Here is a 23,331-nt window from a genome sequence, read left to right as displayed (position 1 = left end):
AATAATAATTGTAAAGAAAATTAAGGTAACAAAAAGAGAGAGAAGTAAAACCCAAGAAAAGACAAGCGATGCCCAACGCAGTTGCTCACCAGCCGCTGACTGATGCCCAGCCAGCCCCTGAGCAGCAACTGGCACCTGCCAGCCAACTCCCCCCAGTTTCTATACTGAGTGTGACATCCTATGGTATGGAATAGCCCTTTGGCTGGTTTGGATCAGCTCTCCCAGCCACACTCCCTCCCACCTTCTTGTGCACCTCCTTGCTGGCAGAGTGTGGGAAACAGAAAAATCCTTGACTTAGGATAAGGACTACTTAGAAACAACTAAACCAGCAGTGTATTATCAACATTATTATAAATCCAAAATACGGCACTGTACCAGCTACTAGGAAAGAAATTAGCTCTGTCCCAGCTGAAACCAGGACATTCCAGTGAAGTGTGGATCATTGAAATCTGTGTTGCAGGCTGGATCAGAGAACTTTGTCTGATGGACTGGAGTGTGCGAGAGCTTGAGCATCGGTACCAGCAGCGTAAGTGAGCATCAGGAATAGATGAGGAAACAACTTTTAGAAAAAGCAATATAAGGCTTTAATAGTTATATAGTGAATACTTTCTAGGGGATCAGCCTGGCAACCTAGAAGCTGTGCAGAAAGGTGTGAGGGCAGCCAAAGTTAAGTCTTTCTTGCTTTGGATGCAACTTATGTTTGGAGACTAAATATTAGGACCTGATGCTACGGAAGTAAATCAGTATTGCCTCAGCCTTCAGTAGCATACTCTTTAGAAAGTTACCTTATTTTTTCTGTATTCCAAAGCTCTCTATTAGATTGCTTACACTGGGCAAATAACCCTTCATGGCTGATGGCAGCAATAGAAAAATATTCAGACATTACAGTTTAAGGTGTGTTTTCTTTTTCTTCCTAGAGACTTGGGAAATTTTCGTCTCAAATTTTGGTGACATAATTGACCAGTTATGATTTGAAAAATGTGCTTTAAATGTTTCTGCAAGAATGGCTGAGCTCCTCAATTATTTGTCAGTCTCCACAAATTTCTTTGCCTCTGCTAATAAGCTGTGTGATAACAACCTCTTACTCTCATTCCAAGCCTGTAGTAGGAGGTGTGAACCTTCCACCTGATTCAGAGGACGCTGGACTTAACAGCCAGTCTGTGAATTGCAGTTACCTTAGGCATTAGGGCATAGCTTATGTACAGTCTAGCACAAAATTTCTCAGTGTATGAGGCCAAGACAAACTTGTATCTACAAAATAGATCTTAAGGAGTAAATACATTGCCTAGCAAATAATTTGTGTAAAGGGAAGGTCCCCAGCCATTCTTCGGAGCCTGCTTCCTAGTCTGGTCCACAGGCACTGGTAGCACAATGCGATGCTAACATCCTTCTTGCTGCCTCTCCTCTTGTAGAAGTCTCTGGCCAAATTATCCCTTTGCACTGAGCTTCAGATAACCGTGCCCCTACCGTTGCTGATTGCTTCTCTTTAGTCACTTTGCTGTGGAAAAGCTAATTCTGCCTTCCTCCGTCCATGAGCGTGGGCTTTCATGTCTTCTGAGTTTCTCAGAAAATGGAAGATTGGGAGAGCTACGCAGCTCACAAGAGCTTTTGAGAAAGGCAAGAAGCTGAAGTGAATTGAGTTCAGAATAGATACGCTTCTTTTTTGTCAGATATTGAGAACAGATTTTGTTCAACAGATTTACCTGTTGCTGTCTTTCACTTGAAGTGCTTGTATATCAAGGAATGCCAGTTTTGGTTTTGTTTTATTGGTTGCTTTTTCTTTAAGAGAGCTATCTTAGCTTCAGAATCTATGTGCTTGGTGCAGAACTTGCTGTGTGAGGTTCTTTGGGAAGTCAGATTTTATTATTTTAATAATAACTTCTATGCAGTTTGAAATATCTAGTAGATTGAGCGCCTCTCTTGCTTTCTTCAGTATACACAAGAGAAAAATCTGGAAAGCGGTCCTGCCAGTACTAAATGAATTTGTGTGAAAATCCAAGACTAAAAGCACTAGAGCACAGACCATTTTCCATAAATTAAATGAGAAGCATTGGTTAAGTTAGCACAAAATGTGATAAAGCTGCAACACATCACGTCATTAGGCTGCTTTACACAGTGACTGGAACATTGCCTGTTTAAATAAACTTGGTACATCTATTTGAAAGCATGCCTCTGTGCATGCCAGCTATTTGATATTTTAAGCTTTTTGTGGTCTTTTTTTTAGAAATACAGACAACTTGTTAATATATGTACAATGACTTTTGAATATTAGTTTGGGTTTCACACCTTATTTTGAGAATTTTAAAAATCTTCCTAATGATTTTGGAGTTTGGGTTTATCCCCCCATTTTTTGTTTAATTGAAAATCTGTTTACAAATGCAATAGGAAATCCTAGCTAGGCAGCATTGAATAACTTTCTATTCAGTATAATGGCATTAATGTTGAGCCACCCGATTGATCTCAGAGTAGTGTCTGTTCAGAAGAGTACAGGGAATAATGCTGGCAATTAAGTAGCCTGTTTTATTCTGAGAGCTAAACATCTGCAGTTCACCTCACTTGTGAGTTATTGCCCTAAAATGAGCATAGTATTCAGCAGCCTTTATAAATCACCGATGGATTTGGATGTAAAGACCTCTCCAAGAGCAAAAGTACTTACGAGATAATAGCAGAGCAACCTAGAGATGCCATTTACTGTTAAAAAGAGAAGATGGTTGAATTGCCTGGGAAATGATTATGAGAAGTAAAGACTAAGAAAGCAAGAGCAGCATTTGGGACTGTTGCTTTGGGTCTCTAGGAGCAACAGCTGAGAAGTCACCAAAGATGTTCATACAATTATGACCACTCAGTGGAAACCATATGTTGTGCCATGATGCACTATGGTATACTATGCTGTGGGTGTTATTCACGTGTATAAACCTGCAGCAGTAATTACTTATGCTCTGTAGAAGGTGAAGATGGAATGGAATAAAATGCATGTTTCAAAAAGAGGAGCTTCTTTCTGCAGATACGCTACCTCTGCCCTTACTGGTGGTGGTCAGGGTAAGCTCTCTCCTAATGTGAAGACTGAGTAATTTCTAATTCTTTTTGTACTTGCAGATCAAACCGGTTACTCACAGTAGAATCACTGTGTCAGCACGGTTTCAAAAATCACTCCAGGAGCCCTACACTATTTTGTAAGTAGAATTTTCAGTTAGTGAGCTGCCATTTTGAGGAGCAGGTGGTGGTGGTGATGTATTGACTTCAGATGAGTTTTATTTAAAATGCTCCTCCAAATTGTTTTACTTTGCTTTATTTCAGCCTGATTGCTAACGGAGACCTTATTAGCCCTGTAGTGCGCCTCCTCATTCCTAGGAAAACACTGAATCACTGGGATCATATTCTTGAAATGGTCACAGGAAAAGTTACCCTCAGAAGTGGAGCTGTTCACAGGTATCAGCATGCTGAATATTTGCAAGATACATTTGATATGCATAGATACGTTTTTAAAACTCCATAGGTAGATATCATGGATCATTTCTGCTTCGTGGGAAACTGCACTGTAAGAAAATTAAAATACATCGAAAACCCACAAAATGGAAATATGTTGACTCCAAGGAACCTTCAGGTTTCATTTCAACTGCTATTTAAAAAAAGAAAAACCTCAATTTGCTTCAACTGTTAATTCTTGATTAAATGCTTAGTTAGCAGGCATGTAATAATACCATAATAATGCAATATATTTAAGCATTAATAATTAAGTTACATGTCAGAATAAAATAAATGAGCACAGTAAAATTAGTGAAGATGTTTGGAATGTGCAACAATAGATGCGATCGATGTTACCTTTTAATGTTGATAGTTCTTTAAATTCATTGGGGCAAACAATTTTAAGGAAATGATTGTAGATTATTTGGTTTTTGAAGATGTGTGCTATGACTAGGATGTGCTTTATACTCAGCCAGCTCAGCCTCCTAATAAGAGCCAAGGCCAAAATTGTAATTGGGGGTTTGCCAATTCCAGTATCTCAACTGGTCTGAGTTGTGGTATCCCAGGAATACAGGGTGACCTCTTGGATGGGTAAGTTCCAGTCCCTTCAGGCTTTTACAGTGTAAAATAAGATCTCTAGAGTAGGATTAGGTAGCAAAATGATATGTGCTGTTTCCCTGAGACACATTGCAGTGTAAGCGGGCTGCCAAGGTGTGTACAGGCAAATGACTGGCATTCCAGTGTTGCCCCCTGCAGAGCACGTTACAGAAATCTGTCCCTCGGGTGGGAGAGGGCCTTTTGTGGAAAATCATTCTTCACAGCTTATGCAATATCTGAGGCTAAGCTTCAAAATCTTTCTCAAATCAGTGAAAATAAGGTAGTCTTTCAGTTCTGATTGCTTTCCCAGAGCTGATACAGATCAGAAAAGATTCAGGTCATGTTATCTGTTGACTGTTAGCTCTTATCTAATTTCTTCTCTCAGCCCTGCTTTTGTTTGCTCTGATTATCTGGCTAGTTAGCACTTTTACTTGAAAACTGTAATCCTACACACATGTTGCAGTTTTCTGGATCTGATTCCCAGCTAGTGTAACTCAGAAGTGAGCAAAGTAACAGCCATTTACAACATACCAATTCTTTCTGCTTGCAGGTTGTTCAGCAATTTAAAAACATTTCACATTTTATTCTTGTTACTTGCTGTCACTCCTCGGTGAAACTGAATGATGTACATGAAATCATAAATCATTCTGTACCTGGCTAGAACTGCTTTTAAGAAGTTCCCTTCAGTACTCAGTTTTAATCCTTTAAAAAATAAGATAACGTACATGACATTTTGAATTACTTAATGTTTTTCTTTTTCGGGTTTTCTATTAACCCAGTCTTCATTTTCTTTTCCTTAAAATGCTAGGAATACATATTAAATACGCTAGAAAAATGATTGTTGTTCTTTAATAAGTTACCTATTAATTGCTGGAGCTTACTGGAACTATGTTAATGTTAGGGGAGGTCCTGTAAGACCACTGATGATGGGAAGATATAATTTCTCATTAAAGAAGAAAAAGTGGAATTACAAGAACCTGCATTATATCTATGGCAGTTTTTCTTTTCCATGTTACTAAAAGACATACAAAGCTGCCAAGTCTTATACAGTTTCACATGTGGCTTTAAAAAAAAAAAATATTGATCATCTCCATCAGAATACAGGTGTAAGAAAGAAATAGGAGAGAGGAGACAATGAGAAAGTAGCTTTTCTGCTTGACAGCTTGTGCATGGGGATGGGGTACAGCAACCTGCTGGGCAGGTACCTGGTGAATTGGCAACTGGGGATTCAGGGATATTGGGTCTGCAAGCTGCGTCTTTGCTGTCTCCTTTGTCAGCCTCTGTGCTTGCTTTGTTTTGGCTGCCACTTTTTGGCTTGGATTCAGACAGGAAAATGGAGCTCCACTGCCACCCCACAGGACAAGCCCTAGGTTATCCCCCAGTGAGCAGAAGAAGTGACCACAAGAACATCTTTGCATAATAGTAGCCAGAGAGAACCCAGCTGGTCTGTGAATGGTTGTGGCCAGGTGGGTGGGTAGAAGGCTTCAGAAATAAATATTAAAATTTGTGTGATGCTTGTTAGGTCAATAGGTATTTCTTTGTTTGAAGTTCCATTTTTAAAAATGCATTTTTAATTTCACTTTCATCTTCAGTGACTGATTATGTTTGATTCAGTTGTTGTGATTGTTATTTTCAGGGTGGAAAATAAAACTAGAGATTGCCAGATAATCCATAACATTTTGGGGGAGTTATTAAGCAAACAACTTTTGTTCCTTAAATATAACATTAAAACACAAGCCAACTGAAAGATTAGGAACAAAACCCCACAGTCATGTTTGTATGTATCCCTATACACCTTCAGTACCATATAAGTATATAAAACAGTCCTTAAACTGTGGTACACAGCTTTTTCCCCTAAGTTCCTCAAAACAAAATGTAATCTAGCAAAAACCAGTGAGATTAATTCTGAAATAAGCTTCTTGATGATTTTTAGATTTCTTGTTTTATTTTCATCGTTTGTGTGCATCTGATGTTGTCTGTGTGGTAGGGAAACTTAAATTGCTCTTTGAATTGCTGGCATGCCTGTGGAATGTTTGCACTAAAAAGTAAATATGACTAATACAGAGGGGATACTTCAGAGTTAGCATGCCTCTTCGCAAGGAAGCAGCAATGTGATGGAGGATTTAAAACCATGCAGTTTCATCTTTGAGAACTTACCGTCTTTGCACACAGAAACCCAAGGTACATCTGTATGGCAGGAGGCACCTAGACAATCGAGGTACTTCCATGAGGGGAATATAAGACAGACGTGGACACATTAGAGCAAGCACAGCAAAGGGCCACAAAGATGAAGGGCTTGGAGATACCTATCGTGTCAGGAGGGCTGGGAGAGCTGGGGCTCTGCAGCTGCGGGAAGAAAAGGCTCCGGGGGATCTTGTTAATGTGTGTAAATACCTGGTGGGAATAAGTGAAGAAGTCAGAGACAGGCTCTTCTCAGTGGTGCCCACTGACAGGGCAAGAGGCACTGGGTACAAACTGAAATACAAGAAATTGCACTTGAACAGAAGGCAAAAATAAAAAAATCACTGTAAGGGTCATCAAACACTGGAACAGGTTGCCCAGAGTGGTCGTGGAATCTCCATCCTGGTGGTTATTCAAAGCACACCTGGACACAGCCCTGAGTAACCTACTCGAGTTGCTCTTGCTCTACCTTGGGTGCTTGGACCAAGTGGTCTCCAGAGGTCATGTCCAACCTCAGCTATTCGGTAATTCCTGGTTCTACAGGCTGCACCTTCTTTTCCTGTGCTTGGTCAAGGCTGTGCCCACCATGTGTAGCTTTTTCTCTGTTAAACGTAAAATTTTGTACTATATAAGTCAGGGGTGTTCTCAGAGTATCTCTATACATTGATACATTGTATATACCATTTTATATCTCCTTGCATTATGTTGAAATTTATGAATAACATATGCAACAGCTCCTGTAGAAGGCTTCTAGAAAGACAATTAAAATAGCCTTTCAATATTCCTGCATTTAAAACGGCAATGCAAAACTGTTGACTTTTTAATTAAATATAAATATTGTTGAGTTTTGGAATATGCTTCATAGGAAAAAGCTTATTTATTACTGAATGTTTAATCCTTCCTCATTATTTTAAGCATCTTTAAATAATATCACAAACTTAACAATGAAGTAATTGGGATAGTGTAGAAAAAAATGTGTTGACTGCCCCTGGCCCCCACCCTGCCAACCCCCCTCTCTGTCCCTAATGCACTTCTTCCTTTTCAGTAAAGTGTACAAACAGAAATTATTGTGTTAAAAATCTACCTAGTGTAATAGGCGTATTAATTATTGGTCATGTAGGTACCTAAGATACACAGCCTCTTGTTTTTCCTGCTACACCCAGCCTTACCCCACCAGGTACAGCCATGTTCCAACCTTCTGATCTATACATTATGACAATATAAGTGCAATATTACTAACTTGGTCTGTGTTAGGTGGACAGGTCCTGCGTTTTCAGTCGTGGGGCCATGAATGCCCTGTTCTTCCCAGGTTACTGCATCATGCCCAGAGCACAGGTGAGAGGTGGAACTTGATATGAGAGGGGTCGGGAACTCATGGAATAGATCCCTTCCAGGGTATCAGGGGAAAGGTGTTAAAGACCTTCGAAGTACAAAGTAACTTATTTCATTTTAGAAATGATGAGACTCATCTGTCATAGCACTTCATACTTTATTAGTTTTATGTAAACTGTGATTTAGGTCACTATTTTGCTCTGTCTTCTTGTCTGGTTTTTTTTTTTTGTGCAGCGACTGATCATTGTATGGCATCCACAGTACTTTATTTGGTTTCATATCTGGAAATTCAACATGATTTAGTGAGTTTCATGTAGCTTTCAATGCTCTTAATATACCTAACTCAAGGTTTATTATATTAAGCATTTTCATATTTTTCAGACTTTACACTTTAGATGGAAAACTTGTTCATAATGGGTCAGACTTAGAGAATGGGCAAATTTATGTCGCAGTGGGTAGAGAAAAGTTTAAGAAGTTGCCATACGGTCATCTGCTGTTCAGCAAATCTACCATGAGAAGGCCGCAGGGGTAAGTTCTATAGTTGTGTGATACACTTCTCACGCGCTTGTGTAGGCCAATTTGTTTACAAAGTGCCACCAGCAAAGTACAAAATCATAATTTCAAGAATGAAGGAGGGATGGAGGGATGGGTTAGTGCGGATGCAAAACTTTATTGAAAACTTCTGAGAAAATTAATATAACAAAAACAGAAGAGAAAATGGAAATTCAGAAGACTGTTTCACCTCATAAACATGCTATTTATCATGTATCACAAAAGTAATGTCAAAGAAAAGATTATTTTGACTTGGCTTAATTTTTTTTCCCTTGGGATACAAATGTGTACAGCTGGATGAGATTAGGTGAAGCCACAGCACGCCAGATCCCCTCTTGCTTGGTAATGTTTTGTGGAATGTCTACTCCCTTAAGAATGATTTATGTTTGGGTCTATTTCTTGTAGGCTAGAATTATCACATAATAGAATCCTAAACCAGGTGTCTGTAAGGAGAAACTTGGGCTTTTAGGATCTTTGGAAAACATGAGAATTGGAGCCATTTCATTGAAACAAATGGAAAGAAATGGAAATTTGTCCCACAAACTGGTGTAATTTAGAGAATTTGTCCCATAGTCCCATATTCTGCCTATAAACTGGGGTGTAATTTTTTTTTTTTTATTACTTTTTTTTTAGTAGGCAACTGTAGACAATGTGAGTAACTTGAAACTATTTTGGAGAACAGAATTTGCAACAAATTAACTTAAGAGCAGTGAAAAGCTATGTTGATCAATCAACAAAGAGTTTTGTTGAAATTGCTGGAACTTTTCATTATAATAGTTGTAAGGATCTTTCACGCAGTAATTCAGCGAATACTGTTCTGCAAATTTTCGGTATGTAAAGTATGCATTGTGGGGAAATGTAATGCATTTGTTTGAATAAGTTAATGATTATGCATTTAAATATAGTCTAGTGAGGAGAAATGGCTGATTCTTAGTTAAAATGCACAATGAATAAAACAATTAACTCTGTTACCACAGCGGACTTGGTGTTACCTGACTTCGTTATAGATACATAGTGCCAATGATAGTGGCAGTGTATACAATTCTAAGATATGGCTTATTTCTGCAGTTCCAAAACCTCTGTACTACCTCCAATTGTGGGCTCCCGAAAGTCTAAAGGCAGTGTAAGTATCAAGTGCCATAATAAGGTTTGTTTCTAATTTCTCTTAATTCTGGCAGATGGAAAGTCCCTGTCCTTTGGGTTTTAATTAAATCTGAAGAGAAAAAATCCACAGCCACCTGTGGCCTTATTAAAGCTTGATGAATCTATAGCTCTTTGCAGTGTCAATTAGACAAAAGGAACCTGAGAAAATATTATTGCAATAATGACCACTTTATTTCTTATAAAACCTTCCATAGCAAATATCAACTGCTGCCTTGAGGTCTTTCTCGTGAACCTTGTCATCTATCTGTGTATTTGTTTATTTATTTATTCAAATTATACACCTGAAGGAAAAACACAGACCCTTTTACAAAATGTCTTTCAGAAAGTGGAGTTTCCACATGCTGAGTCTGAATAAGGAAACTGGTTTAAGGCCTATCTGATGTGTTTTGTCCTAGCAAACCATTAAATACAGAGCTTGGGACTCCACTGCTTTGTATCCTGTAGAGCTGTTTATGTGTGTACAAAATGAGTCCACTGTGGATTTAAGACCGCGCCAAATCAGAATATAAGTATCTGTTTGTACTGATTCTTTACAAGTGCAGTTTACTCTACACGTACAAAACAGCAGAGAGTCTGACTCACAATCTGTCATTATAATTGTGGCAGTTGATCATGTCCATTCCCTGTTTACAAAACAAAATACCATGGAGCCACTGAACAAATTAAGCAGTAAAATCCACAAGTCTCTGTTCCATTTTGTTGAAATTCGGTAGAAGATAAAAGCTCAGTAAAGAACATATTTTCAGGTGGTGTTTCTTTTTAAAATATGAGCTTTGTAATTCGTAAATATTTGTAAAATTAACTCATTAACAGTTTTAACTTCTTGTCTCTTCTACTATTACTTAACAACATGTACAGAAAATGATTTGATATACACTTTTATTCCACTGGGATTGTAGCATACTGATAACAAGTGCTAAAACTTAAGGAGGCAGGAAGATGTACTATTGCTCTTAAATATCTCATGCAACAGTTGAACTGGTATAAATCATGCAATTGTTTGCTTCAATTTGATATCTACACTTTTTACTATTATTGCTTGGGTGTAACAGTCTCCAGTTTGAATTAGAAGAGACTGAAATATTACTGTGCCCTCATTTCTCTTTAAAGAGAAAGGATAAGTGGTAGATTTTATGATATTGGTAGATAAGTGGTAGATTAGATGGTAAAAGCTAGAGAGTATTTAAGTAAGATATTTTAAACAGAACTGATTTCTACTGATTATGTGAAAACTAGAAAAATTACCAAAAAATGTAATAATGTATGCCAGATTTTTTAAAGAGATGTGGGATTTTGTTCAGGACTTATTTTTCTGAAACAAGATTATTTTATACAGTATTATGCTTTAACTTTAGCAGTGAGGTGAAAAGAATTGTTCATGGCCATTGCAGAAGGAAAGGCCTTTCTGGTGGTCAAGTTCTAAAATGGCGCAAATTGTTCATGCAGCTACACTAAGCAAAATGATGAAGTAGAATATATTTGTCTTCTGTAATTCAGTGAAGCCTGTGATAAGGTCAACAGTTCCAGACACTGATAAGGTCTTCTGCCCTATCTGCTTGAGTATTTTGTTGTTATATGGAGTGTTTTGACAGAGATGGACTAGGAAGAAACTACATGTGCTGTTAGACTGGCAAAAATAGGAGACCAAGAGCCTCTAAGGAGAGGCAAAGATAAGGGTGTTCAGTTGGTAAAGTCTTTATGCAGCCTAGAACGATATAAACATCACCCTAAAGGGCTGCTATATACAGTTCAGGCTTTTATGATGTTGAATGTGAACAGATTTAGACTGAAGAAGAATGTGCATAAGTAATAAAATCTCTGGCTAGTACACCCAGGGTCATACATCAAAGCTGTGAAAATAAGGACCAGGTTTCTGGTTCTGTTCCTAGATACACCACAGAGCAAGCAGAGGAACTGGCTGGTGTCCCTGGAGATGATTCAGAGGGGATGTGTGGGCAGACCCCTTTCTTAGTGTCCACTTGGCAGTCAGTGTTACTGCCACATGAAGACTCTCATCCTCTTCCAGTTGCTTCTGACACTGAGAATAATGCACGTCTCATTTACACAGGCAGTGAATTATTCCCAAGTTATATATGCTTCATCTTATGACTTTCCACACATATGCAAAGGTGAGATATAGCTGTATATCACACGCATATGTGTATAGCCATTCTTTTCATCAAATGGAGCATCCTTTCCTTATAATAAATGTGTTATTTTCTTCTGGGAGTTGTTGAGGAGCATTTAATCAGTCGGATTATATAGTGAGTTGATGAGATAGTTACAGTTTTCTGGGTAATTTCACATACCACTTAACTGTACTTATTGTAATTTAATATGCTTCTTCAACACTTGATACCAATCCTTACTATTAAAAGGTTGAAATAATATTGAAATTAAAAAATAAACTTGGTCATTTTAATCAGTGATAATTTTGTCCACTTCTTTTCAGGGAAATGATCGGCAATCTAAATCTACTGTTGGATCCAGTGACACGGGAGAAAACAGTTCTTCACCTCAGCTTCCCAAAAGAAAGGACAAAAAAAGCCAGAATCCAGAGGATTTGGTGTCTAGACAACACTCTTCTAACAACTCTACAAAAGTAAAACAGACAGTAAGAGTAACAGCTTCCACCAGAGTCCTTCAAGATAATGGTCAGTACTGAGATAAACACTGTTGTACCACAGTGGCTTTTGATCTTCAGTTAAAAAGTGAAATAGTGAAATGATATGCTTATGCAGTTCTTGAATTGTCCGTTTATTCTGGCTAACTGAATTTACAAAAGTTCTTTCTGCTTAGGAAATGTACCTATGGGTAGCCACTGCATTCCTGTCTGCATTTACATACCGCAGGAGGCTGTGTATGATTTTTAGTATACCTTGGAAGGTAAACTAATATGGTCCTATTTTAAGCTTTTGAGAAAAGCATAATAGAAAACATAATTTGACCATTTTCCCATTGCTCTGCCCTGCAAAAAAGTGCAGGAAAGGAACTGATCTGCCTTGCTGTCCCTGAGGATCCCTGTTTAGCGGCTTGGTTGCGTGTAACCAAAGGACTAGACTCCGGGGCAGTTACACAGACAAGAACTCCAGTTAGCTGATAGCTGCTGGGACTAATCATGTAGCAGAGCTGCTGGAGTCACTTTCAGAATTTCTCCCCCATTGGGCTGTGGCAGCAATTTAGAAATTGAGTCGTAAACATCCTCTTTGATAAACTGTTTTTCTTACCTTATAGTGTGATATTCCATTATTTTTTAATGTCTAGAAGACTGTCCCCTCACTGCAGATATTGCTGCCATTCCAGGATGGCTGGTTTTCCTCATTAGTAATAGTTCCAAAAGTCATTAATACAGGCCATTTAATATCTGCCAGGATAAATAAATTATACTTTTCATAGCATTTGACATTTCTTCTCACTGCTGTTTAAGTGTTAATAATTAAGTGTGCAATAACAAATTGTGGTCTAAAACTTAAGCATATGTCATCCAACAGCATAGTTTTGTACCTCTGTTTAGAATCATGAGTTGTAAATTTACTTTGAGTCAGGAACAGGTTTATAGATTTGAGTTTTAAAAGATCAATTAAATATAATCTTTTGTAATGTAATTGTCTTTTCAAGAGTTAGCTTGTTGAATTTCGGGTTTATTTTAGTGTTCATTCAAATATCATTCTATCCTTCTTCTCGTAAGTGGACATAATTTTAGCCCACTCTTTTTTGATCGAGTTTTTTTTCTTACTGAAGAGTGACGATTATGCTATAATGAAAGTGACTGGAAATATTTGTCCTTTATAACTCATGAAATGACTGAATATATTCTTCTCCTCGAAGTCATCATGGAGTATTCCCACTTTTTGCAGATTGAGTGGTGCATGATATAAACATATGAGGGAGACACTACCAGAGCTTTTTAAAAAACGGATGTATTGACTTCTGTTGGGAAACGCTGCTACAGAATTCTTTATACAGAGCTCAAAATCCACGTTGTGATTTAGTCTCCAGTACTGAACTGCTTTGAACCTCTACTTATGTTCTCAGTCAGACCTCTAACATTAAGAACAGCCAAGCCACATAACTTTTTCTGATAGGTATGGTGCCATTCTAACGATTCTTTATATGCTATTTTTTCTGGCCTGAGGATTTTTGTAAATAAAGTTTCTACAGATATTTTCTGGAAGCAAATGGACCCCTCTTGCCAAAGTGGGAGAAATTTGTTCTTCGCTTTTGTTGGTCTTGCATTATGTTATCAGAGGTTTCTGATTGCTTTCTTCCATTGCCCGGTGGAGAGAAGAGTACTTGAAGCAGCAATAGTTTCTCTGTCTTTTCTGCAGGCAGTGCCTAGGAGTCAAATCTAACTTTACTAGATGGCAGACAAATACAGGGAGATAGTTACCTCTCCATATTTAGCACTCTTGGTGCTCCACCTGCTGTCAGAAATGGTTGGAAATCCACTAAGTTTGTTGAAGAAGTGACTGCTCGCTTCTAACTTCAGCTTTTCCATCCATGCTTTGTGAGTCTTGCCTAACTAGGAGAAGCAGTTTAAGGCAGCCAATTCCCTGGTTTGAGCTAAAGTGTATGTTGGTGGAAGCTCTCTATTCTTTCTCTGCTCCTCTATTTATCCTCCATGTATGAAGACCTGCTAGCAGAAGGGGGAATGGGCAGTTTGATGTGTGTGCTGTTCTGCAAGTCTAGATAAACCTAGCTGGTCATGCAGGCACGTGCTGAGTGAGATGAAAACTGAAGGTTAAATTCAGACAACAGGATGGGATGAGAAAGCCAGAGCCGTGTAATGGTTTTCTGGTGGACTGCTCTCAGTGGATCTCTGTTCATGAGCAGATGTATACTGAGACAGTGAGAACTCTTTTCTTTTGCTACGCACAAAAAGCAAACCGTCTTGTGTAAGTCTTTAGGCCAGCCACAGTGACAGTGGCAGACTTGTGAACATCTACAGACTTATCTTTCCTCAGTTAAATTCCCTAATATTTGTTCAGCCAGATCAAGTGGAGAATATTCCAGGAAGCAGTTGCCTTAAGCTTCTCATCACAAAGCTACTATTCAAAGTGATTTTCAGCCCTGTTTGTATTTTAACAAGAGGTGTATCCTTAACATTACATTATCCTAGTGCAGCTTAAATGTCCATTTTCTTTCCCTTTAGCAATTTTGGCTGAAAATTTGTAAAGAAGTGCTCCAGGTCCCTTAAAATCCACAGAAGTTGTTTTTGCTTGCCTTGCATTTTTTCCCCCTCTCTGGTGCAATAGGTTTTGTCATAGTAGCCAAGCAATATATCTGAACCACATCCTGAAATAGGTGTGTTTCTTTGTGAGAGAGGGTAATTCAGCCTCTGTACTCAGTTTATTTTCTGAATTGTCTAACAGAGTGGTAGAGGTACCCAAAAGCTAATGCTGTTGGCCAAGCATCTGAGGTTTCTGTTGACCGACTGAGGCAAGTGGCATGTGTCACCATTTAAAGAGAAGCAGAAATGTCTTTCTGGAAGTGGATGGCATTTGAGGTGCGCTGTTGCAGAGGAGACCAAGCAGGACTAAGGAAGAGTGCTAATCAATGTTGCTGCTTCTACTGCAGGAAGCAGGCAAGGCATTCATATCGAATGATATGTTTTTTCATAATCACCCTGTTAACCCAGCCAAGCCTGAAGACTGCACTGCGTGCAGTTTCGGTTTGTTTTGTTCTGAAGTATGGTGAATTGGGTAATTTACCCATATAGTGTCAAAATCTAAAAATCCACAATCTTTAATCCGATGATGACTATATTACGAGAACTTTGTAATGTGCTATTGTTGTGACAGTGGCACAAAAATATAGGAAATAATTTCATGCTGAAATAATTGATGTGTCAGAAAAATTTTCATGTATTTCATAATTAAGTACTAAAATGCACATACAAGATTGTTAGTGGTACCTAACATCACTCAGTTACTTTGAAATTGAGTGCTTCAATGAACTTGGAATACATCTCCCTAGGAGGCAATAATGCCTTTCAGAGAGGTAGGAAATGTCTAGATTTATAGCAACAATTGTTTAAATTTACCCTTCTCTTTGAGAATCTCTGGAGACAGCATTTAGTTTCTAAACTATTTTTTAAAAAATTATTAGTGTGATGGTAGTTTTACAGCTGGAACTGTTCTTGAGCAATACTAGTTGGTTGTGTGTTACTCAGATAATAAGTTTTCTAGGTTTTATGCATACAGACAGGTATTTTATTTTATTTGTTTTCTGTTGAACCCTATGAATGTAAAAGCAGAGCTAACACACCATGCCATGTTTGGTAACCAAAGTCTATCACTGTATGCTCCTTTGCATTGTTCTTTCCCATGTAAATGAACAGCAGGCTTCTCTCTGGAGAGTCAAAAGCACTAGGAACTAAACATCCCCATGTGGGATGTGAAGCATTCTTAAATTGCTCTTGTACATTTTTGCCTATATTTGTCTGCCTGTGAGAGACTGCGGCACTTGCAGTCAGAGTCTAGGGAAGGAGGACGGCTCTTCAAAAATCAGAGCAGAAGTCTCTTCACTCCGGTCTGACCCTGTGTAGGAACTCCACTGTAGTCAGAACTTGGGTAGCTTGTAGTTCAAGGAAATGCACTATACTGACCTCAGAGGCTCATCTTCCACACAGTTGTCTCCAGAGTGTTTTTTCTGGTCACAGCTCCAGACGGAGTGACCTGAAGCACAGGCTGGGCAGGCTGCAGGAGCTGGGAGCTGTTAGTCTGGAGGGCTGCAACTTCACTGTCCTCTGGCCCAGCCAACCCTCTGTGTCAAAGACTGCCTTTGCCAGAAAGCCAATTGGACTGTAAAAATAGAGGGTTACAGGGGTCAGCATTCCACCATATTTCTGTCCTTTATTAACTGAAGGGACTGAACTGCCAGGTGATTTGTGATGATGTTAAACTTACTGCCAAAGGCATATTATTTTGTGACTTGATAGCAAAACAGGCTATCAAGTCTGTTTCTTGATTTCTCGTTAGCTGAACATTTTTCACCTGTGGGACTATCTGTTGAGTTAAATATAGCACAGGAAATTGATTAAGTATTTCCATCCAAATTATCTGCAGGTGGGAAGTAGACGTTCTTAGCCGGTTGATGTACATTTTGGAGCAGAGGTAGGCAGCAGACCAGTCCCCTTCAAAAGATTTCCCTGGAGATCCTCATCAGTTCAATCAGCTTTATGAGCCCACTGACTACAATTCTGTCAGTGGGGGGAATCTGAGAAACAAGGAGATGTGTGGAAGTAATAAAGCCTGAAACATTCTGCCCTCATCAGCACTGGCATTGTTTTTATGGTGCATCATAAGAGAGTCGCCTGGCTCAGTCCTGACCTGTGCAGCCCTTTCTCTACCAGCAAAAAAGCTCGCAGGGTGGAAGTCTCTTTACCATGTTTCTTCATTAACGAAACAAGCAAACTAGTTCTCTTTCCAGCAGACCAGGTTGTGACTGGCTTCTCTGCCTGCTTCTTTTGACATACTAAGGTGACCTTTAGCATACCAACGAAGCAGGAAATTAAAAAATGTTGCAAGTATGCAAACACTGAAAATATTTTCATACCCAGATGACCTAACGTATCTGTATCCTACAGCTTGTTGTTCATGCTTCAGTGGACTTCTTGGGTTTAACCTGCCTGTCCATCTCTTGTTCCCATGGAGTACATCTGAATGTACTTACCACCTTCTTGAAATAAGAACAGAAAGTGTGAGGATCATCATTTGCAGTGTTCTTGGGAAAACATTTGTTCTGGTACATCACCTGAGGCACCAGATTCTCCCGGTGGCCTGTCTGGTGTTTCTTCCAACTTTCTGTATCTTAGGCAACAGTGTTGTCATTGTTCTTGTCTAAGTGTTCCCAAACATAGCTGCTGCTGCAGTTGGATTTCAGCCTGCTGTAGTAAACTTAATTTCTGCACTTTGCAGAAATGCGTATCCTGAGCAGGTGGGTCTTCAAGCGAATCTGTAATCTAAGACCACTTCTTGTACCTGTGTCCTGCAGTGGTCATGGTTCTGCTGCAAGAAAAGCTTTCTTACCCAAGCCAGGCTGTCTTTGACAACCTTTGTTCTGATTAACCCCATGGGGAGCTTCTACTGCAGAAGATGTCCTACAGGAGAAGTCCTCAACTCCATTTAGACTTGTCTTTTGTTATCCCTATGAGATGTCTTGCAGGGAGACACTGCTGTCTGTTCTTCTTTCCATACTGTTGAGGTGGTACAGCAGGGAGAGGCTTATTCCTTGCTGATGACTGAACCAGTTGACCGTCAGCAGCCTTCTAGTTTATACTGCGGGCTGCTGTGACGCTTTCATACCTGTGGCATTGCTGATTGCTCACCTGTGAAGCTGACACTGTTGATAGTGTATGTGTACATTGTTTTATCTGTCTTTTTTAAAGAAAATTCATAGTGAACAATCCTTTCTGGAGCCTTTCAGATTCTCTTGGTATTGTTGGTTTCACGCAACATGAGGGGAAACAGTAGGCAGAGAACATCTAACTTCTTTCTAAGGAAATAAAGCTGTTTCTGAGGAAATAATTATTTGTTCTTTCTCATTGCTATACTTGTTTGAATATATCAATATGGCAAAGATAAATAATAATAAAGTGCCGAATAAAAGGGCGATCAGTGGGGCTGAAAGATTTACTGATGAAGAATTCATTGTATATGCATAGTTTGTAAAAAAGTCGATGTTTCTATGCAGAAAGCCAGATGATGTGATATCAAGTTAATGTTGGTAAAGCAAGAGCAATGCAGAATGGTAGGTGAATGGTGAACTGAAAAACTTGACATGGTGCTACTTTAGCAATAAAGATTTAGAAAAACATTGTTTAAGCCAGTTTGGTGAAAATCTCTTCTGACGCTCCATCAGAGGTCATTAAAAAGTCAATAAGATGTTGTGTAGAGATAAAGAACAGTGAATATCCCAGGCTATATAAAATCAATGATTTGAGCTTATCTGTGATTCTTTGAAATCACATCTCAGAAGGGGCATTGTAGCTCTAGGAGAACCTCATGGTAAGAAAATAAAATGGTTAGGGATGTGGAAAAATACACATGAAACAAAAGAACCTGGGATGTTTTTATTGCATCAAAAGGGAAGTCTTTTTATTTAAAAATACTATGTTGGATAATACCCAGTATTATGATATTCCTAACAAACTGTGGTCTGTGGTTGTGATGTAAAAATTCACATATCAGGTTTTAAACCAGTTGCTAATTAGAAGGAATATTTCAAATCAAAGCACAGATTAGCTATCATCTAGCTACTGTTGGGGATTTTTTGGTCATTTTTTTTGTGTGTGTGTGCATGTGTTTGTGGTTATTTTCCTTTTTTTTTTTTTTTTTTTTTTTTTGTCTCCTAAAGCATCCTGCTCTGGCATTGTCAGGCATAAGGTACTGGTGTGGATGAACAACAGATCTGATCTGATTTAACAGTTTCTACAGTGCTACATTCTGTTTCTTAGAAAATCAGACCTTCTTTTAAACAGTCATCAGCAGAGACTTAAAACTGGCTAAAACCGCATATTGGTTAGAGCACATATTTTTATATTTGCATGAACAGTGTGACAGTTTGCACATGTCACATGTTGAAATGAACTGTCTTTTCTTCCTTTCTCCTCCATCCTCCTAGCTCTCTGAAGTGAGGCTTTTAGTGTCTGACGTAGTAACTTTCTGTTTCCTTATAGATGCACTGGTAGTCTGGTTTCTCACAGAAAGATTTTCTTAATGCCTTTTCACATCTCTGATGTTTTATCCTTACAGTAGCTGGTAAGTATTCTTATGAAGGATAAAATAATAGGAAATTAATAGAAGGAAATCTGGCAATAAATTAGAATGACTGACATTAAGTGTACCATGGATTTAGTAATGAGGAATAGTGGTAAAGCAATAGGTTTTTTTAAGGCAGAGTAGAGATGTGAAGTTGAAAATACTCTTTTTCTTACCCTCTTGATTTGTTTCAGGTCAATTTTTTAAATAGTCTTAGTCTCTAAAATTTTTGCTGCTAGGGTCTTAATATTCTGCTGTCTGAATATATTAATGAGTACAGGTTCTATACATTTTGGTTGATCTGGGCACAAATGTGAATATATTCATTTATCTCATAAGACATAGCCTTCTAAATTTCAAAATAAGTTGAGTCAATTCCTTCTGCAAGTGTATCTAAAGAGGTGGATGATACTGTGATGTGAGTCAGTGCATCAAGATCTCTATTCATCTGTTTGTCTCACTTTCTTTGGCTTGTGTTTTGAATTAATCCTCGAGTCCCACAGGATGGCTTTCTTCTGTTAACTCATGGCTCAGATAAAGGTTTTGTAATTATCGACAGGTCTGAATTTTCAAATCTCAGTGGTGAAGGGCTCTCTGTATGAAAGGTTCTTGCAAGAAGAGGTGTGGGATTCTGCAGGAGATGGCATGGAGTCTGAAGTCAAGATGAACCACTATCAAAAGAGCCAAATTTGAGAATGTGCTTAAGTGTGTATTTTATATATTTTTTTCAACAAGTTGCACTAGCATGCATACTTAACTTTTTTAAGCATACAGTCTAGATTTCATTTCTTTTACTGAGACTCTGGCACTCACTTGCTTATAAGTAAAAAAGCATGTTCCTGAAGAGACCCAATCCATCAGTCATACAGTCAGTTATGTCTTTGTTAAGCTCACTCCTGTGCTTAAATTTAAGCATGGACATGTGGACTTGGAAGCTCGAGGCTTTACACATATCTACTCTGAAGAAGGAGCTATTATCCCGAATCTAAAATATATAAATCACCACACAAATACTTAGGAAAACATAGGGTTTTTTTCAGTGCTATTACTTAATATTTAATGGCAGTTTTCACACACATGTTGTTCTCAGTATCATCATTAAACAATGTGGATGAAACGGTTCATATTTCATATGACACAATTTCTAGTCTCTGTTGCAAGAACAGAGCTAAAAGCTAATGATAAAATCTCAGAGAAGTATATAATTCCTAACTATGTGAATTACTAGTGGCTGAAACATAGTTCACAGAGACATATCTGGACCAAATAAATTATTCAGCATGTATGTGATCATACAAGTATATCTGCATTACTATATTAAGTGAAACATCTATTAGTGTCAGTGATACTGATAAAACAGATTTAGAAAATAATATATAGGCCAAGCTGTATAAAAGCCTGTGATCTCTACAGTGGTCGAGTGTAAACGTGACCATTACACCTCTGTGTTTTATTCTCTTCCTCATTTACCAAGGAGCAATGTTGTTAAAGATGCATACATCTCAAATGAAGTTGCTGTGGAATTATTTGAATATCCTGTCCGTTTAATAGGGTGGTGTGAGTGTTCTGTTAGTTCGGTAGGAAGCTTATTTCATTTACTTTTTTCTTTTGATGGAAATATTTTTAAAGGATTTTTGGTTAAAACATTGGCATTTAAATAGTTCCTAGCTAAATGTCTGAAGACTCTCAAGCTGAATCAGGCTTAATGGAGAGGATTGGATTAATCCAGAGCCAGGATCCTGCTTTTTGTGGAAAGAGGAAAAGCATATAATGTGCATTAGTACTTAGCAGTACTTGTAGCCTACTTCTGTAATTAAAGTAAGGGATGTAATCAAGCTAGTATGCGTCAATTTACTCCTTAATGGGACCATCAGTATTTTCTGAGTGCAGCAGCACGAGGCGGGAGTGTCACAAGTTGGTGACCGATGCATTTCGTACCTGCAGTTTTCTCCATTCCTGATACTGTTATGGAAGAAAGCTGTATGTGCCTGAGAAACTTTATTTCTCTTTGTTTTAATTCGACCTGTGGCACCCATGGTAGCTGTGGCAAGCTTACCCTAACAACTCTTTCACTGCTTACCGGTCTGGCCTCCCCGCACACCCTCCACCTGCTTTGCTTTGCTCCCTTCCTCTTCCCCTCCCACCCCTTCCCACCTTTCACTATTCTTCCCTCTGCTCTTTACTTTCTTTTCCTTCTGATGAAAAGCATCAACTTAGGATGCTTTTCCGTGGGTCCACATGACGCTTTATTCATTTTATCTCACTTGCTGTTTTCTTTCCCTGCCATTTGTTGGTCTTTCCCAGAGTAATCCTTTCTGTCTGACACTGATTCACCAGGATCTGGAGGTCTGGGTTCAACCCCTGTTTCTATCTTAGTCTTTCTCTTTGACTTTGTGTAATTGCTTGGGCCTAGATACATTCCACAGTCAGTGAAGCATCTACATAGAGAGAAATCTGTGTAACAGGAGGCAGTTCAGCCCTCCTAAGCTGTTCCCACCTCTCTGAAACTTCTTCCATGTGGCTAAAGGGTGTGTCAGAGAGCAGCAGTGGAAATACTTGGTTTGCTAAGGCTCTTGGGGAGTTGCTGCATGTGGTCAGAGGTGGTGATTAGGAAGCTCTCCTAGCTTTCTTCTCCACCTAGTTATCGCAAGCCTTTTCCTTTAATCAGTTTGGGAGCAGAGAGTATGTGTCATTCCCATTTGACTATTTCTGTCCTCCTTTTGTACTCGGCTGTGTGCAGATTTGCACTAGGCAGTGACACGTGCTGTGGTTTTGAAGAGTAGACTGTGAAAAGGCTGCATCAGCTGTATAACAGGCATCTCTATAAAGTAAATTCATAACTTGAAAAGTTTTCTTTAGACTTTATCCAAGTCATAATTAATAGCTATGTAGCTTTCTCGTGGAGTGCTTTATAGCTCCAAGTCATTATGAGAGTGTGAAATACAACTTTTCTCCCTAATACAAAATTATTCTTTTGAGCATATCTATTAACTATATGTCCTGATGCTCTTTAAAAAGTTATTGTGTGTACTTTTAATGGGGTTGATTTATGGGCTTTTTAAAGCAAAAGTAGTTTGCTGTGCAATTGCAGGGTACTTTATAGTAAAATAATAGAAGTGTGACAAGAACTCAACCAAGCAAAAGATATTGTGGTTTTGCACTTTAAATATTCATTAAAATTTAATATGAATGCTGCACTACAACTGTGGAACAAGAATCTTTGATTCAGTTAAAAGGAAAGAAAACCAAGTGGCAAACTCTGGACAAATTTTGTTAAAAACTACAGAACCATTGTTTTATTTTTAACAAAAAAGTATCATTGAAGTTAATGTTTAAAGATACTGAGCCTCTAGGTTTCAGAATACAGATAGGTGACCATGGTTTGCACTGGCACCCAGACATGCTATGTGCATATTTGTACTTACCCTGTGCTTATATGCTTTATTTACGTGCATGCTGAGGACGCATCGTGCTCACCGTTGGGTGTGAAAGGAGCTTATACTGCTGGGACAGTGTATTAGGATCCAGAGGGCAGATGAAGGGTACGTGCCCTTTTCGAAGGGCATTGTTTCTCTTCACCTCCTGTTTTGAGTACTTCTTCATATACCGAAGACCAGCATTAACATCCAGTCTAACTCGAAAGGCCAGAATACAGGCTGTCGTTCTGGGTGTCAGTGCAAGCTCTTCACCTTCTTCTAACGTGTATGCTTCTGGTGCTCTGAAACACCTCCCTGTCAATAGGATCTCTCCCTCACTCTGTCCCTGTTTGTCACCTTGTCTCTGGGTGAGATGGACTCCTGCAGCAGTTGGGTGACTAGTGGAACTGCAGTGGACGATGCAAGTGCCTTAAAAGCTGGTAATGGGGTGGTTTCTTCCATAATAAGGCCCTTCTGTTTCACCTGGAGATGACTGTATGTGATGCAGCTTCACTCCTAGGCAGGCAGTTGGTACCATTCAGTCAGTTGGCTGTAATATTTCAGCTAGTTTCAGTTAGTGGAAAGGAACATTGCAGCTTTCTCCCCAGTTTGCTTGTGCCTTTTGAAGACTGCTTCATACACATGTTTGAGGAACAGAAATCGAGAGGAAAGTGTGCAACTAGTGTTTTTGTTCTCTTGCTACCTGTGCCCACGAATGCCGAGCTCTAAGATCTGCCCTTGCGGGGTGAAGAGGAAAAGTAAGAGCAGGCACGAGCACACCAGACTTACCAGCTCACCCGTTGTCTGCCGGCATTGTTGGCTGAAGTGCTGCTTGGGCGAAGAGCATTCAAACTCTACACTGC

At 38.9% G+C, this 23,331-nt stretch overlaps 1 protein-coding gene across 2 annotated transcripts in view; it reads left to right on the top strand.

Annotated features, from left to right (window-relative positions):
• Positions 1-23,331, top strand: part of DCDC2 (doublecortin domain containing 2) — a 67,081-nt gene that overhangs the window by 21,192 nt on the left and 22,558 nt on the right. For both annotated transcript variants that reach the window (XM_032998824.1, XM_032998827.2), the window contains exons 3-7: positions 3,097-3,173; positions 3,298-3,429; positions 7,957-8,103; positions 9,196-9,250; positions 11,744-11,945. In XM_032998824.1, the coding sequence (XP_032854715.1) occupies positions 3,097-3,173; positions 3,298-3,429; positions 7,957-8,103; positions 9,196-9,250; positions 11,744-11,945 (613 nt within the window). The remainder of the gene's footprint in view (positions 1-3,096; positions 3,174-3,297; positions 3,430-7,956; positions 8,104-9,195; positions 9,251-11,743; positions 11,946-23,331) is intronic.

The sequence above is a fragment of the Tyto alba genome, unplaced genomic scaffold (genome assembly GCF_018691265.1).
Source record: "Tyto alba isolate M040663 unplaced genomic scaffold, T.alba_DEE_v4.0 Super-Scaffold_48, whole genome shotgun sequence".
NCBI lineage: Eukaryota > Metazoa > Chordata > Aves > Strigiformes > Tytonidae > Tyto > Tyto alba.
This window is presented reverse-complemented; position numbering and strand designations above follow the sequence as displayed.